The sequence below is a fragment of the Urocitellus parryii genome, chromosome 2, assembly GCF_045843805.1.
Source record: "Urocitellus parryii isolate mUroPar1 chromosome 2, mUroPar1.hap1, whole genome shotgun sequence".
NCBI lineage: Eukaryota > Metazoa > Chordata > Mammalia > Rodentia > Sciuridae > Urocitellus > Urocitellus parryii.
This window is the reverse complement of record NC_135532.1, coordinates 104,941,282-104,959,774: the sequence shown is the minus strand read 5'-3', so window position 1 is coordinate 104,959,774 and position 18,493 is coordinate 104,941,282. Positions and strand designations below refer to the sequence as shown.

The following is an 18,493-nucleotide window of genomic DNA, read 5'->3' as shown; positions in this document are numbered from 1 at the left end:
TAAAATCAGGGAGAAAACATATAATTAAAGTGAATTATTACCCTATTCGAAAAACCTCAAAAAGCATATGTTTTTTAGATGGATCAATACTGACTGCATAAAATCATTTCAATAAAAACATTATTTAAACCATTCAGCAAATACTTTTTGAACATTTACTAAGTACAGCACTCTGTGAGATCATCCCTACCCTCTTAAGTACCACATTTAGTTTAACTAAAGAATCTAGATACTAAATGACAAACTAAGGAATAAGCATGAGTACTATGGAAAGAGAACTATGGGTAGTATGGAAACATGATATAGTGACTAGGGGACCAACAGAGCTTTCTTGAGGAAGTGTCATATAAGCTAAACACATAAATTAAAAGTCAAATTCAGGGGCTGGGGTTACAGCTCAGTGGTAGAGCACTTGCCTACCATGTATGAGGAACTGGGTTCGATCCTTAGCACCACATATTAATAAATAAAGGTATTTTGTCCATCTATAAATAAAAACTTATAAAAAGAGAGAAGCATGACCTCTGTCTTTTAAAAAAAGTCAAATTCAGAAGTAAACAGTGTAGACAACAGGATTAGAAAGTTGAGCATATATTATTTTGGAGTTTTAACACTTTACACTTACAGAAAGAATGAATATAAACACCAATTTTGTGATAAAAATAATTATGAAGAGTACCTACCTATACGAAGGTCTCGTTGTAAAACATTCTTATCATAAACATAGAAAGACAAATACTGAAAAGTTCGTGGAATCTCAAAGTAAAATTCTTCACTGAAAAATGGACTAGAAAAGAAAAGGGGAAAAAGCATATTACTTCAAATAATATCAAATGACTAAATAACTTAGTACTATCACTAACAATAGTACTATTAATACTCAAAAGATATTGCCTTCAATAAAATCAATGAAAATTACATACAAATTCCACTGAAAAGTGTGAGAAGCCATTCTCGCACATATTTGAGTTACCTTCCTGGCTGGGTGAGAGGCGCTTAGACAACTGTGTCAGAGCCTTCCCCACCCTGTCCCAGGTGCAAGGGCTTGTCTGTGTGGAGGTGTGTCTGGCCACTGACGCAAAGACCAATCACTGACCCTGACCTTGGAATGCTGCCCCCCTCGACCTTCACTGGATGGGATTTTCCTTTGAATTTTTTGTTCCCCAATAAAAGCTCACTCCCTGGCATGCTCTTCCTCTCTCGCTAGCCTCTTGTGTAAACCTCGCCACTGCATTAGGTGGTTGGAGGCGGGAGCTGGGAAAAGCCGTCTCTGGAGCTGGGCATTAAAGGTAAAGAGAGTATGTCTCTTTAATTTTAAAACTCACTAGTTAATTTCTATGCTTCAAACCTCTTTTATGAAGCTCGAGTGGCAGAAGTGGTGCCCAACGTGGAGCATATTAAATTGACTAGGTTGAGTTAAAGCGCTATAGAAATAAGGAATTGGTGACATTTTTGGGGTCACAGAAGTACCAGGCAGGTACCGAAGCAAAGGAGACATTAAAATTATTAATAATGGGAAATTCGACTTCTACTGATAAGGACATGTACTTGACTACTTTAGAGACAATCATTAATCAGAAAGGAAAACAAATAAAAAAGACTCAGTTGCTACAATTCTTAAAGGTTATAGGTGAATTTTTGCCCTTGGTTTTGTGACCAAGATTCACCAAATTTACATACCTGGGACAGGGTGGGGAAGGCTCTGACACAGTTGTCTAAGCGCCTCTCACCTAGCCAGGAAGGTAACTCAAATCACGTGCAAGAATGGCTTCCCACAGAAAAGAACTTTAAAAACCTCAAAATAATTATCAATGCTAAGTTTCAACTAAATTCTTTACAAACCAAGTTGAACTTAGAGGACTTCAGTTGCCAGGATGAGTTCTAAACAAAGAGCTTTTCAGAAGTCCTGTGGACAAAAGATATAGTAATCACCTAGGGTCATGATAACCTAAAGTGGACTTATTATATGAGAGCTAAGGACATACACACCACTACCAGTCTTCAAGATATGTAAATATGTAAAGTTGTATTAATCACAATAATACATACCACCTAAAGCAAGTAACATTATATAAAGTCTTACTTTAAAAATATATTTTAAAAATTGAAACAGGCTATTTTAAAATCAACTTTATTAAGGTATAAATTACATACAATAACCTTCAATTTAAAGCCAAGACTAATGACTTTGGATATATTTATAAGCTTGTGTAGACTTTTCCCCAATCAAAATAATCTAATCTCCCCAGAGAGTAAAATTCCTGAGTTAAAGGGCAGATTAAACAATATAACCTGTGAGAAAACTGTCAAACTACCTTCCAAAGTAGTTGTACAATTTTACCCTCCTCACTAGTAACATATGAGCATTCCAGTTGCTATAGATCAACTGACAGTCTTTAATTTTAGCTATTTTAGTGAATGTGACATTAGAAATTTATATACCTGTGTAATCTCTATCCTAACCAATATATAAAACATTTCTCTCTCCACACAAATTTCTCTTGCACCCTTCTGCAATCACCCCCACCATATTGACACTCTCAACCAAAGTTCTATCACTACAGATTATGTTATAGAACGTATAGTAGCAGAAATGGTTTAAAACTGCATTTTCTTAATGAAGAATTATGTTAAATATCTTTTAACATGCTCTTGGCCATTTGCATATCATCTTTTTTTAAAATAAATATGCAAGATTTTTCATATTTTCAATGGTTGTCTTCTTAATGAATTAAGAGTTTTTGCTTTGTTTTTGTCAGGATATTTTCTCCCAGGTATGACTTATCATTTAATTTTTTTTGACAGTCACTTTTGAATAGGCACTTCTAATTTTGATGAAGCCTAATTTCTTTTATAATCGGTGCCTTTTGCATCCTAAGAAAATTTTACCTACCGCAAAGTTGCAAGGTTTTCTCCTATTAAACAGCTAATTTTTATAAGTTCATTTTAAGAATATTATTTTGTGGGGCTGGGGTTGTAGCTTAAGAGGTAGAGCACTCGCCTAGCAAGCGTGAGGCTCTGAGTTCAATCCTCAGCACTACATAAAAATAAAATAAAGATACTGTGTTCACCTATAACTAGAAAATTAATATATTTTTAAAAATTTTTTTAAAAATGTTTTGTTATATTTAAATGCTTCTATGAAGATATGAATCTCTAAAATCCTAGTAGATATCTTTTCTCATGAACACTTCTTTCTTGAGAATGTTTAAATAACAAAATGATTGGTTAAAAATATCACCATGAAATGCAATATCATTAGACTGTCATAATTAAATGAGAAGCTAAAATGCAAAGTAAAATACTACTACAGAAGTCATTCTTATATTGTCCAGAAAATGGCTGACTTGGGTCTTTAGTTGTTATAAAGTCCAGTTAAATTTTGCACTACAATTTTCACTTCAAATGTAACCAATTTTCCATATTTTTATTAGTGCATTAGAGTTGTTCATAATGGTGCAATTTGTTATTATACATTTATACATACACACAAGATAACACCACAATTTGGTCAATATCAGTCCTCAGTATCTTTCCTTTCTGCAACCAACTTTTTAAAGTTGGTCTGTCAAAGTAACTAGAGTCTTTTAATTAGTCTCAACATAAAAAAAAAAAAATCAATGCAAAAACAGCTAATAGGTAAAGGTGACATGTGTCCATGTTTCTCTTTGTATTATTTTAAAGAATAATAAAATAGAGAATTTCCTTTACATAGCACATATTTACACATCTAAAGTCAAATAAGAACAGAATTACTATGTTATTTGTATTGTTGTAGCATGAAAATCTCAACAACCTAACCTCCACATTTGATTGCCCACGTCTTTAAATAATTCATTACTTAATTGATGCATTTGAAGAAAACTTTCCAACAAGGTTGAAGCACCAGTAATGTGCTGCTACTGTTTAAATACTACCTCTTTCTTCAAAGGATTTGAATATTGCCAACTAGCCGGGCTGGCGACCTGAGCTGGGTTCACAAGAGCTGGCTGTACCAATAACTTAAGAAAATGGCCAAAGAAGCACGCAACACACGGAAATACCTTTTGCTTGCAGGAATCAAGGAGACAGCTCTCAACCTTAAGGGTTCACTGAAAGAAGAGAGAGCACGACTGAGAAGTCTCTATATTTATTTTTATGTGGTGCTGAGGATCAAACCCAGGCCCTCACATGTGCCAGGCAAGCACTCTACCTCTTAGCCACAACCCCAGCCCAAGAGAAAGACATTCAAGAAAGTTCAACCCAAATAAGGCAAGGGATTAGGTTTCAGGAGGTTGCTTGGTGATGTCTCATAGTCTGCAGATTTGACTGACATCTCGGAAAGCCAAATCCATCTCAGGTGCTGTGTGGGATCAAAGGCAAAGCAAGCGAAAAGGACACATATGTCGCATAGCTCAGTCAGAGAAGCAGTATCAGTCCAGTCCCATCATGTGCTGAAATGCTCACAGCTCACACGCACAGCCCATAGCTAGCTTCCAACATTTGAACTACTTTTACTTTATCTCTTACTTCAGATCCTTTTGGGCTGCAAAGTATTTTTGGTTTCATATAATACCTTTTCTATGAAGAACTCAACAGAATAAATGACATAAAGGGAAACTTCAGAGGAAAAAAGGCAAGTATAAAGGGAAAAAAGATATGGAAAAAAGTATCAAACTCTTACCTATATACATAAACTATAATATCCAGAAACTATAAAATATCTAAATAGTACCTAGTGACTTTCAGCTTAACAGTTTATCACACTATCCACAAGCACTAAGAACAATGAAATGAAAACAAGGTGAGCAAGGGTTTTTACTACAAATTCTTTTGTCCTATTCCACAAGAAAAAATGCTAGAGGATGTCCAAAATCCCAGAAGCATCTAATCTAGTTATATCAAAATTGCCTAAGGTAAGTACTGTTAGCTGAAATTATATTCCAAGTTGCTATGCAACTAGAAAAATGAGGATTAAAAAAAAACAAAACTAATTTCATCATTTCCCCTACACAAATATTCAGAAAAGGTTAAAAAAAAAAGCTAATTTTACTCATTTATAAGGCTACATACTAGAAACTACTACAGTATCCAATTTATGAACAAACTATTTTCGTATATTACTGATCACTGTGCAATATGAAATCAGTGTACATTTTAAGTAACAAATTAAAAATTAAATTAAACAATTTATTTAACAAATTAAAATTTAAATGCCATTAGTTTTGCTTCTTTCTTTGATATATGAAAAAATATTCCGCCTTTGAGTAACTCAGTTTTCATTATTTATGAATATAAAACAAATATATTTATAAATTTATATTTACAAATATAAAGAATACCAAAATTCTAACACAAGAGGGACAGCTGACATGTAACTAAAGATTTGAAGTATATTACTGCAAATCTTTTTGGGCTACTAAGTTATTTTCAGTTCTATATATTACGTCTCCTGTGAAGAACTCAGTATATATTCAAAATTATAGAAAATGAAAATAAAATGTAAAGGCAAACTTCAGAGAGAAAAAAAGGCAAGTAAAGAAAAAAAAGGTATGAAAAAAAGTATTAAAAGACATCTTTGAAATACAACTGATCTGAAATACAATTCACATAATTTATGGCATCAACATTTTATCTACCACATGCTTATTTCAACAACTCCCTGAACCCTTGTTTTAATCCTTATTTCTGAATAAGACTGCATCTTTCTAGCACTGCTCTGTACCAGAATCATGTCACAAATACTGCTAAGAGCAGAGGTGGCACATTCTCATTTTACAAATCAGAATTTACTGTGATGGTCTTAAAGTGTAATTATACTTTCAAAGATGAAAAATCTACCTAAGAGTCCATTCCTTGATAATGTACTGCTAATTTAACTAACAATATATGAACTTTAAGAAGTAATTTATTCTTTAGAGAAATAAAATAATGTGCTCTAAGTTAAAATAAATGGGCAAAATTTAACCTAGAAAACAAGACTGAAATATAACAGTTGTTTTCAAAAACGTTAAAGACCGCCAAATGAAAGACAGACTAAATTCATTTCCCAGTAATCCAACATATAGAATTAGGTACAATTTAAAAGAAAAATATATTTGAGATAATAAGAAGCCACATGGATGAATACATAAATAAACAGAATCCAGCAAGTTACTGGCATATATATAGTTGGTTCTCATTGTAATAATCATTAACCAACTAAACATAAAAGCTTTCTAGGAGTCAGAATAGTTCAAAGACCAAATGAGATACTTAGGAGGCAATGAACTCCCTGGTCACTGGAACATTGCTAAGCAAATGCCATAAGATCACCTATCAAAGCCATGGTCAAGAAGATGCTAAGCATAAGGTGGTTAGTCTGTCTGCTCAACGAACATTCAGGCTCTTTCAAATTCTTAGATTCGGTAACTCTAAAAGTAAATTCATAATGTAAAAAAAAAAAATTCAAAGTGCAAAATATAAGTTTCAAATGAAGACAGTCTTCTTGGTGAATATAATCTGGAAAACATACACATTGATCAATCAATATATATCTTCTAAATGATAATTTCCAATTTTTCTACCAACCTTAAAGATTTTTCAACAACTTGGGTACGATAAACTTCTTCCTGGTCCAAATTTATAGTACAAAAGCAATCTCTCATCTTGTTGGGTCCAAGATATGGCAATAAATTTTTTGCTTCACCTGTTGGTACAAAAATTAAAACTGGTATTACACATCACCAGCTGCTTCACAGTAAGACTTATATACAACAAATTCAATCTGACAGAATAGGTTGTATGTAACACAGGAAAACAGAACTAGTGATTAGAGAAAGATCAACTTGTTCTAACAGAGACTGCTAAGACCGAAGGGAGAGGCTCTGTATTAAAGGACATGTGAGATCATATTAAATCACTGCATCTCTGTCCCTATAAAAAGGCAATTCCCCTACTTGTGTTCTCCATCCTATCCCACTGTATTACCACCTCAAAGAATTTAATCAATATTAATTTCTCTTCTACCATATTTCTCCCACCCGCATATATACGTTTGGGAGTTTCCCAATTTAAAAAAAGTGAACAAAAAGAAAAAAAAATCTTCTATCACTCCACTTCATCCATCTTAATCTCCATTCTCAAAACTTGTCAAAAGCATCACCGTCTAGTCAGTATCTTCTCCACTTTCTTACTTTTCACTCATTCTTTGACCTTCTCCAATCAATTCTGGATTTCACTATGACAGTGAAACTGCATTAGCCAAGGGTACCAAAACCTTCCAAATTGCTAAATACGAAGATCATTTCCCTGTCCTTATCTTACCCAACCTTAAACACAAGTGAACATTCCTTTTAAAATGCTGTCTTCTTCTGGGCTGAAGTTGTAGCTCAGTGGTAGAACACATGCCTAGTAAATTCGAGGGGCTGAGTTCAAACCTCAGCAGGTATTGTGTCCATCTTTTTTTTTTTTTTGTGACTAGTTTCTCTTTTTATTAAGATTGTAAGTTCCATCAACTGTTGTTTCTCTCAGATAGGTGAGAAAAATATACACATATTCTAGATGAGATATATAAAGGTTTAGATCACTTTCCTGATTGTGAGCATTTTATTTTCTGAATGATTTCATTCTCTTGAGTATTGCCTAATATAAAAATCTCTCTACAGAGGTACAGGGGACATGATCCCATTTGGAAATTGTTATCAAACTCTCAGGGTAAAATGCAAATGGAACAAACCCTAGTATTTGGCCTGAAGTACAGAATAATAAATCTGAACATACATGAAAATTGAAAAGAAGAGGAAGAAAATTATCGCATATTCAGAAATTTAGAGAAATTAGAATGGTTTTGATGATTCAGTTATTTTTTTTATTGTTGGTTGTTCAAAACATTACATAGTTCTTGATATATCATATTTCACACTTTGATTCAAGTGGGTTATGAACTCCCACTTTTACCCCGTATACAGATTGCAGAATCACATCAGTTACACTTCCATTGATTTACATATTGCCATACTAGTGTCTGTTGTATTCTGCTGCCTTTCCTATCCTCTACTATCCCCCTCCCCTCCCCTCCCCTCCCCTCCCCTCTTCTCTCTCTACCCCCTCTACTGTAATTCATTTCTCCCCCTTGTATTTTTTTCCCTTTCCCCTCACTTCCTCTTGTATGTAATTTTGTATAACCCTGAGGGTCTCCTTCCATTTCCATGTAATTTCCCTTCTCTCTCCCTTTCCCTCCCACCTCTCATCCCTGTTTAATGTTAACCTTCTTCTCATGCTCTTCGTCCCTACTCTGTTCTTAGTTACTCTCCTTATATCAAAGAAGACATTTGGCATTTGTTTTTTAGGGATTGGCTAGCTTCACTTAGCATAATCTGCTCTAATGCCATCCATTTCCTTCCAAATTCTATGATTTTGTCATTTTTTAATGCAGAGTAATACTCCATTGTGTATAAATGCCACATTTTTTTTATCCATTCGTCTATTGAAGGGCATCTAGGTTGGTTCCACAGTCTTGCTATTGTGAATTGTGCTGCTATGAACATCGATGTAGCAGTGTCCCTGTAGCATGCTCTTTTTAGGTCTTTAGGGAATAGACCAAGAAGGGGAATAGCTGGGTCAAATGGTGGTTCCATTCCCAGCTTTCCAAGAAATCTCCATACTGCTTTCCAAATTGGCTGCACCAATTTGCAGTCCCACCAACAATGTACAAGTGTACCCTTTTCCCCACATCCTCGCCAGCACTTGTTGTTGTTTGACTTCCTAATGGCTGCCAATCTTACTGGAGTGAGATGGTATCTTAGGGTGGTTTTGATTTGCATTTCTCTGACTGCTAGCGATGGTGAGCATTTTTTCATGTACCTGTTGATTGATTGTATGTCCTCCTCTGAGAAGTGTCTGTTCAGGTCCTTGGCCCATTTGTTGATTGGGTTATTTGTTATCTTATTGCCTAATTTTTTGAGTTCTTTGTATACTCTGGATATTAGGGCTCTATCTGAAGTGTGAGGAGTAAAAATTTGTTCCCAGGATGTAGGCTCCCTATTTACCTCTCTTATTGTTTCTCTTGCTGAGAAAAAACTTTTTAGTTTAAGTAAGTCCCATTTGTTTATTCTTGTTGTTAACTCTTGTGCTATGGGTGTCCTATTAAGGAATTTGGAGCCTGACCCCACAATATGTAGATCGGAGCCAACTTTTTCTTCTATCAGACGCCATGTCTCTGATTTGATATCAAGCTCCTCGATCCATTTTGAGTTAACTTTTGTGCATGGCGAGAGAAAGGGATTCAGTTTCATTTTGTTGCATATGGATTTCCAGTTTTCCCAGCACCATTTGTTGAAGATGCTATCCTTCCTCCATTGCATGCTTTTAGCCCCTTTATCAAATATAAGATAGTTGTAGTTTTGTGGATTGGTTTCTGTGTCCTCTATTCTGTATCATTGGTCCACCCGCCTGTTTTGGTACCAGTACCATGCTGTTTTTGTTACTATTGCTCTGTAGTATAGTTTGAAGTCTGGTATCGCTATACCGCCTGATTCATACTTCCTGCTTAGTATTGTTTTTGCTATTCTGGGTCTTTTATTTTTCCATATGAATTTCATGATTGCTTTCTCTATTTCTACAAGAAATGCCGTTGGGATTTTGATTGGCATTGCATTAAACCTATAGAGGAGTGGGAAAGGGAGAGAAAAGGGAAATTGCATGGAAATGAAGGGAGACCCTCATTGCTATACAAAATTACATATAAGAGGTTGTGAGGGGAATGGGAAAATAAACAAGGAGAGAAATGAATTACAGTAGATGGGGTAGAGAGAGAAGATGTGAGAGAAGGGGAGGGGGGATAGTAGGGGATAGGAAAGGTAGCAGAATACAACAGTTACTAATAGAGCATTATGTAAAATTGTGGATGTGTAACCGACGTGATTCTGCAATCTGCATTTGGGGTAAAATTGGGAGTTCATAACCCACTACAATCTAATGTATGAAATATGATATGTCAAGAGCTTTGTAATGTTGTGAACAACCAATTAAAAAAAAAACCTATAGAGAACTTTTGGTAATATCGCCATTTTGATGATGTTAGTTCTGCCTATCCATGAACAGGGTATATTTTTCCATCTTCTAAGATCTTCTTCTATTTCTCTCTTTAGGTTTCTGTAGTTTTCATTGTATAAGTCTTTCACTTCTTTTGTTAGGTTGATTCCCAAATATTTATTTTTTTTGAGGATATTGTGAATGAAGTGGTTGTCCTCATTTCCATTTCAGAGGATTTGTCGCTGATATACAGGAATGCCTTTGATTTATGCGTGTTGAAATCCTGCCACTTTGCTGAATTCATTTATTAGCTCTAATAGTTTCTTTGTAGACCCTTTTGGGTCTGCTAGGTATAGAATCATGTCATCTGCAAATAGTGATAATTTAAGTTCTTCTTTTCATATTTTTATGCCTTTAATTTCTTCCGTCTGTCTAATTGCTCTGGCCAGGTTTCAAGAACTATGTTGAACAGTAGTGGTGAGAGAGGGCATTCCTATCTTGTTCCAGATTTTAGAGGGAATGCCTTCAATTTTTCTCCATTCAGAATGATGCTAGCCTGAGGCTTAGCATAGACTGCTTTTACAATGTTGAGGTATGTTCCTGTTATCCCTAGTTTTTCTAGAGTTTTGAACATAAAGGGATGCTGTACTTTGTCGAATGCTTTTTCCGCATCTATCGAGATGATCATATGGTTCTTATCTTTAAGTCTATTGATGTGGTGAATAATATTTATTAATTTCCGTATATTGAACCAGCCTTGCATCCCAGGGATGAATCCTACTTGATCATGGTGCACAATTTTTTTGATATGTTTTTGAATCCAATTCGCCAGAATTTTATTGAGGATTTTTGCATCTAGGTTCATTAGAGATATTGGTCTGCAGTTTTCTTTCTTTGAAGTGTCTTTGTCTGGTTTAGGAATCAGGGTGATGTTGGCCTCGTAGAATGAATTTGGAAGTTCTCTCTCTTTTTCTATTTCCTGAAATAGCTTGAAAAGTATTGAGTTCGAACCTCAGCAGGTATTGTGTCCATCTTAAAAAAAAAAACAATGCTCTCTTCTGTTGGCTTCCAGGACACAATATTCTGACTTCCCGGCCATGCTGGCCTCTGCTCACACCTTTTCACCTCTAAATGTTGCAACTGCCTCAGGGCTCAGTGCTGGACCCCCTTCCCTTCCTTCTCTATTCAAACTCCTTAAGTAGAAGGTGTTAGTTAATTCTGATATCTCCCAGTTCTGCCTGACCTCCCCGCTTCAAACACTTAGTGTGAATGTTCAATTGTCTCCCTGGATATCCAGTACTATTTCAAATTTAACCAGTTTCAACAAAACTGATTACCTCCCCCACAACATGTTCTTCCCCGAATCTATCACCTTCTTACTCACCATCCTCTCACTACCCTCTCTACCATCATACCTAGCCAGTCTATTAGCAAATCTAGCCAACCTTCAAAATAAATCCTAAATTCAAGTCACTATGATCTTTCATTTGGACAATACCAGTTTCCTAACTAGTGTTTCTTTCTCTACTATAACCCTTCCTACAAAGCATTCTTCACCAAGCAGTTGGATTTTTTTTTTAGGGGGTGGGTGGGAGTGGGGGTACTGGGGATTGAACCCAGGGTCACTTAAGCACTGAGTCACATCCCAAGCCCTTTTTAATATTTTATTTAAAGACAGAGCCTCACTAAATTGCTTAAGGCTTTTCTGAGTTGCTGAGGCTGGCTTTGAACTTGTAATAATCCTGCCTTAGTCTCCTGAGCCACTGGGATTACAAGTATGTGCCACCTCATCCAGCTTGTGATCTTTTAAACACATGATTCAAGTCAGTTGTTCCCCTGCTCCAACAGTACACCATTTCACTTAGAATAAAATCCCATTTTTATACCACAGTCTTCATGGTCCTAAAACTGTCTTCTCTGATCTCCTCTGCTCTAAAAGTAAGGTATGTATTACAGCTCTGAGCAGCAAATGAATGTGTTAAGAGTATACATTCCATCCAGGTACATAAGAAAACAAAAGTGAAGAACTTCCAAAGATTGTAGTAGTTCACATCTGATATTTGTACAGGGTTTCACTAGCTCTAGCCAATTCTGGTATACAAGCAAGTGCGCTAGACAAAAAAGAAAAACCCAAAAACTATTATCCCTGAAAATCCAAGCTTTTTAAAAACGCATTCTGTTTCCAATCTTTACTTTCTACTCCTAGCTTAAACCTGCAATTTACCTTCTGCTCCCATTCCTTTTCTAGAACCTTCATGAACACTAATATTAGGTGCTACCAAGTCAAATAATTGTTTTTCAGTTCCCACTTTATTTGACCACTCTTTAATATTTGATAATATTTACCTTTCCTCAGTTTAGGTGACGCATTCTTTCTTCTACTCCCTCTTTTAGGTTTTATGCTCATTTAGCACATCTTAAATATGGGGAAACTTTTGGCATAGAACATTTATCATAGAAGTGGAGGGCCAATTTTTAAGTATTTTTTAAAATGTAGTATTATAAAACAAAAATATACTAAATAACAATGGTTCCTCAACATTCTTTGGTGGTATTATTTGCAATATGTTCTCAACTTAACTATATCCTTAACCTAACCTTAAGGAAAATCAGGTTCTATACCTGTTGTAGATAAACAGGATTGGTGTTCAACAGCCATTTCAATCTCCTTTGGTATATGCCTTACTATATTACTGAGATCGGAAAGCTAAAAACTACATCTCCCAGACTCTATTGCAGCTACAATTGAGGATGTGATTTAAGTTGCACCAACTATATTCACTTGCGGGGGAGGACAGAAAAGAAAGGTGGTGGAGCTTAGGCTGCTTCTACTAGAAAGCACTGTCATAGAGATGTCCATGTTCTGCAACAGCATTTGTAGAAGTCCTGGGAATTCAGTCACAAGTTTCATGTGTATTAAGAAGGAAGACAGAAGGCATCCATTCTGTAATACAGGTTGTGACAGGTATGAATTGGCTCTTGAGCCAGCAGCAGTGACAACAACTTACTGATGAAGGTGGCTGCTTGCCAATAGCTGTTTCCTAATACTAGCGTATTCCTAATCATGTAGCTTCCCAATTGTGCAGGAGTCTTTCTGATCCTAAAAGAGGTAGTAAATTTCTTGATGGCTCAGCTGCAATATGGCCTTTTACTGTCATTCCTAAAAGTTCCACCTAGAGTCTAGATGCTTTTTGTCTTGTTTTTGTGTTCTTTTCAAACAATTCTAGGTCTGGGGTTATGGCTCAGTGGTAGAGCGCTTGCCTAGCATGCGTGAGGCACTGGGTTTAATTCTCAGCACCACATAAAAATAAGTAAATAAAATAAAGGTCCATCAACAACTCATAAGAACATTTTTTTTTTAATTCTATAAGCCACTTAAACACCTCTTCCCACCCCCCAGAACTGGAGGCTAAACCCAGGGAACTCGTGCATGCTAAACAAGCACTCTACCACTAAGCTACACCTCAGCCCATTTTATTTTATTTTTTCAGAAGACTCTCACAGGCCTCAAAATAACAGTCCTGCCTCAGCCCCCTGAGTAGCTGGGATTATAGGTACATATATTTTACTCAAACTCTTTCGGCTTGAATTGATTAGAGTAGGTTTCTTATTAGAAACCCTTTACTGCTGGGGCTGGGGCTCAGTGGTACAATGCTAGCCTGGCACACGTGAGGCACTGGGTTCTATCCTCAGCACCACATAAAAATAAAGGCAAAAAAACCCCCACAAAACTTTGTTTCTAACTAAAGAGAAAATTCCACCTTACTTTACTGGTCATCAGAATTTGGTATATCTATCAGCTAAATGTGGCTATCTAAATCAAACATCGACTCAGAAATTATGAAGCAATTTCTCATTCTATCAGATAATGAGTTAAAAGCACAGCACACTCAAAATATTAGTGCTTCAACTTAGTAAGTGGAGACAAATGGATCTTAATTCTATGTATGGTTGCATCTGCCTTTGGAAATATTTCATCATCATCTGCTAAAGCATTTGGTTGTGGTTTTAAAAATATGCTCAAATAACACAGAATCATGTTGCTGTGAATTGGGACTGCCAAATTCAAAACATTCACATCATGTGCAAATTCTGAGTACCTCTAAATTATCCTTAAACTTGCAAATCATATCTTGACCCCAAAGTAGTGAGATTTAAGTAATTAAGACATTTGATGTATAGTTAAGATATGATACTCAAGTAAGCCAGTTGAAAAATGGAGTTTTTACTTGCATTTGAATGAAAAAAAAATTTTTATAGTTCATTCTTTATTTTAAAAAATTATGCATGCTTAAGTACTATAATTTGCAGAGGCAGATATACTGGCCCTGCAGAAAAAAAGTGTAGATTTGCTTGTTCTTATGACAGTCAGTATTTCCTTTAACAATGAATCTAAAGAGGAGGAGACCAATCATTTCACCTCTGAAGAAAGGAGACCAGTACTCAAGCATAACTTCTTTTATTCTATAACATTTTTCTTGTTGAATTCATAATGGTTATGAAAAAAAGTACTTAAGCACTTTTCTAGTTTACATAATGACTTGAAGCATTATTAATAACTAAATTCTTTAGTTTCCTTTCCAAAAGCATAGGTTTTCAAACATGAACAGAATAATCCTCTATCAGAAGGATTCACAAATGTACTACAAGTATGCCAAGAATATTTTCCCATTATATATCAATAGTATGATTCAACAATAAAATGAAATGTCCTTTACTCACAAGATAGTAATTGTTTTTACTCATCACACATATCTGAGCTGAAATGCTGTGTTAGTTTTGATCCTCATCCTCACAGTGTTACCAGAGTTACTATCTTATATGTAAACACCCCTACACACATAAGCGCGCGCGCGTGTGTGTGTGTGTGTGTGTGTGTGTGTGCGCGCGCGCTGGGCTGTGCATGCATATATCATTCCTTGCTCAAAAGTCTTCAATGGTCTTCAAAGTCTTCTATACTACCTACCACTACCCACATTGTAGGATAAAAATCTTAAAAGTCCATAGTCTGATAAATCCTTTATGATCAAGTGTCCTCCACTACATGTTTAGCTTCATCTGTTTAATCTTTACCCTAAGTTATATTCTAGTAATATTATAATTTTGATTCCTTAAACATATTGTGTTTCTTCATGCCTCTGTTCAGATATGATGCTATTTTCTTTGTAGTATGCTCTCATCTGATTTTTTTGTTTTTTAAGATGGGGTTTTACTTTGTTGCCCAGGCTGGTCTCAAACTCCTGGAATCAAGTGAGCCTCCTGCCTTAAGCTCCCAAGTTGCTGGAACTACTAATGTGTACCACTATATCTGGCTTCCCTCATTTGCTTTTTCATCCGGAAAGCTCTGCTTAAGAGCAACTTTTATAAAGTCTTCTCTCAACTCTTAGGTAGTTATATCACTCTTTCCTCTATGTTCCTACTGAACATTATAAGTACTTCTACCATAGAGATCATATTTTATCACATTTGTTGCACTTTATTGAACAAATATTTATTAAGTATCCATAATATGCTAGGCACCATTTTAAACGCTGAAGATATAACACTGGATAAAAACAGATATCTGCCCCATAAAACTGTTATATAATCTAGACAAGAGAAACAAACATCAAAAACTCAGAAGTCAATATGTAATATTTATTAGCATGAAAGAAATAAATATTTATTGCCATGGAAGAACACAAAGCACAATATGAAAGTTAAGAAGCAGGAGGGCCCAGAAGATAGAGAGGGGAAAGCAATGTCATTTTATATAGGGAATCATGGAAGGTATTTCTATTAAGATATTTAAGTGGGTACCTGAAGGAAGTTATTGAGGAATAAACCATGCATATAACTGGGGGAAAAGGTGGACAGGGAGAGGGAATAAAATAATTGAAGGCCCTAAGATAGGACTGGATGTCATGCTGAAGGGACATTAAGGAGGCCACCATGGCTATAAAGCAATAAGCAAAGCAGGGAGAAGAAGGAAATGACATAAATAGGGCGGGGCTGGGGGAGGGGGAAAGTCAAACAGGCTACTGGAAAGTCTTAAGATTTTTGTGTATGACATGGGAAGCTATGGGAGGATTATGAACCTAAGATATAACTTTTGTTTTAGAAGAATCACTAAAGAAGAAACAGGGTAGAAGCAATGGACTAGACAGGAGGCTACTGTGATAATCTGGAGAAGAGGTAATCTGCATGTGGAGGCAGTCATTGGCATAGAGAACAGGTCATCTGAGCACATATTTTGAAGACAGAGCCAACAGGACTGTTGCATGCAGACTGTGAAAGAAGGGGATCAAGGAACCATTCTAAGAGTTTTGGCCTGAAATGTTAAATAAATAGAGATGTCATTTCCAGAGGTAGAAGACTCCTATTGGGAAGGGAATTAAAAAATCAAGTGCAGATCAAAGAATCTTGGCTGGAGATAAAAATCTGAGAACATCAGTAAGTATACAACAGTTATAAAACCATGGGACTATATAAGATCACAAGAATAAATATGAATAAGAAAAGAAATTTGAACACTAAGCCTCAAAGCTAACTTCTGAGGTAGTAAAGATGATAAGATAGCAAGAGAAGGAAAAAATGAGACTTGGGTGTCTCTTCACTGAATTATGGGACCAATCCTTAGTACCATGCCTAGCTTATAATGTGCAATAAAGTAAAAAATAAGTATGAATATGAGCATATAAAACTTTGGCAAAAACACAAAACAGAGCTTCTAATAACACATCACAAACTGTAAATCCTTTTGCATTTTTCATTTGATGTAAAAATTGATCTATGTCAACTACTCCAAAAGTAAAAAATAAGTTTGCTGTACATAATTACTAGAAGCACTAAATATAAGAATCTTTCTAGTGTTAATACAATGGTACACTGAAAATAAATAAACTGATGCTGAAATTCACACATCTGAATATTTACCAAGTGCCTACTACTAAGATACTAAGGACACAACAGTGAGCAAAATAGCCAAAAATCTGTGTTATTAAGCTAATAGATGCAGAAATTGATTATAAAGGAGACACATAAGTAAAAGTGTATTAATTACATTAATAATATGTGTTAAACAGGGATGGGTACCACATGAAGTAGCAGACCATAAGAGTAAGCAAGGGAGGCTTCGTTGAAAAAGTAACTTCTGTATAAATACCTAAAGGAAGAAGAGAGATGTACAACTATTTACAGGAAATAGTAGCTTTTGCCACTGACAAAAAATAAACAGTTAAACCAAGAAAATAAACAACACTGGGAATCAAAACTGATCAGATAAATTAACAGAAATGGAAAAATGGCCAACTCTCTGTGTACAAGATCAATGATTCCATGCAAAGGTCATCATATAGTAAATCCAGATTCTACCATATATATTTTATCTAGCACTGGAATCCCAAATATCAGACTACTGAATAGATAGATTTTGATGTATATACTTCTGTACAGGTATACAAGTATGCATGTGTATGTTTATGTGAATTGTTTAGGAGAGATTATGTATTTATATCTGTAGGGTTTTATATGTGTTTATGTCCTTGGGGAGGATACTACTGAGATATGAACAGGAGATAATTAAGTAGTTGGATGGTCCAAGACTGTAAATATTTTCACAAATGTCTCACTGATTTGTACAACAACTCTGTAAGATTGTCAGGTAAGCACTACTATTCCCTTTTATAAATTAACAATAAAAAGTTCATAGTTACATAGTTGGTAAGGTGATCTGACATAAGTGAAACCCCACAGTCTATAGTCTTTTCATTCTACTAAGGTCTTTCTAAATACAGTAGTGCTGAGAACCTACTCCTGTCTGGAAGTGTGCTAGTTAGCCCAGATCTACTTCAAAGGACACCTTTAATACAAGGGTAGGAGCCAACACAGATCCCAAAGGAATTAATCTCCAAGGGAAACTGCAATTGACTAAGGTCCTGGACAAGATATCACAAGGTAAAAGACAATTGGGGGTGGGGGTAAAGCCAAATAATAATCATAGCTATTATTTATTGAATAAATAAACATGTATGTATACTATTTGCAATAAAGTAAAAAAAATTAGTATAAATATGTACGTATAAAACTTTGACAAAAAAAACCCAGAGCTTCTAATACCACATCACAAACTATAAATACATTGCATGTAATTTGTCATTTGATATAAAAATTGATCTATGTCAACTACTCCAAAGGTTGAAAATAAGTTTTCTGTACATATTACAGAAATATCATTTTTCACTTAATCTTCATAATAACTCTTCCATATATTTTCAAAATACAGAAATTAGGAGTGAAAAGATAACATTCCAGGTGTAAGACACAATGTGAACAAGTTCTGGAGGTGAGAACAAGAGGAGCACCTTCAGGGAGACAGTTAATAGCACAAACTGGCAAAGGCATATAGGGAGATGAAAGGGGAATAAGAAGAGATAAGATTATAAAGGAAGGCTGGAGATGAACAGGGAACCTAAAATGTCAAGCTAGTGACTTTTAACTTTATTCAATAGGCAACAAAAAT

The 18,493-nt window shown here is 35.3% G+C and overlaps 1 protein-coding gene across 2 annotated transcripts in view; it reads right to left on the bottom strand.

Annotated features, from left to right (window-relative positions):
- Rasa2 (RAS p21 protein activator 2) overlaps positions 1-18,493 on the bottom strand; it is a 111,873-nt gene that overhangs the window by 82,279 nt on the left and 11,101 nt on the right. For both annotated transcript variants that reach the window (XM_026385071.2, XM_026385072.1), the window contains exons 2-3: positions 6,550-6,667; positions 684-787 (exon numbers count right to left, since the gene is read on the bottom strand). In XM_026385071.2, the coding sequence (XP_026240856.1) occupies positions 684-787; positions 6,550-6,667 (222 nt within the window). The remainder of the gene's footprint in view (positions 1-683; positions 788-6,549; positions 6,668-18,493) is intronic.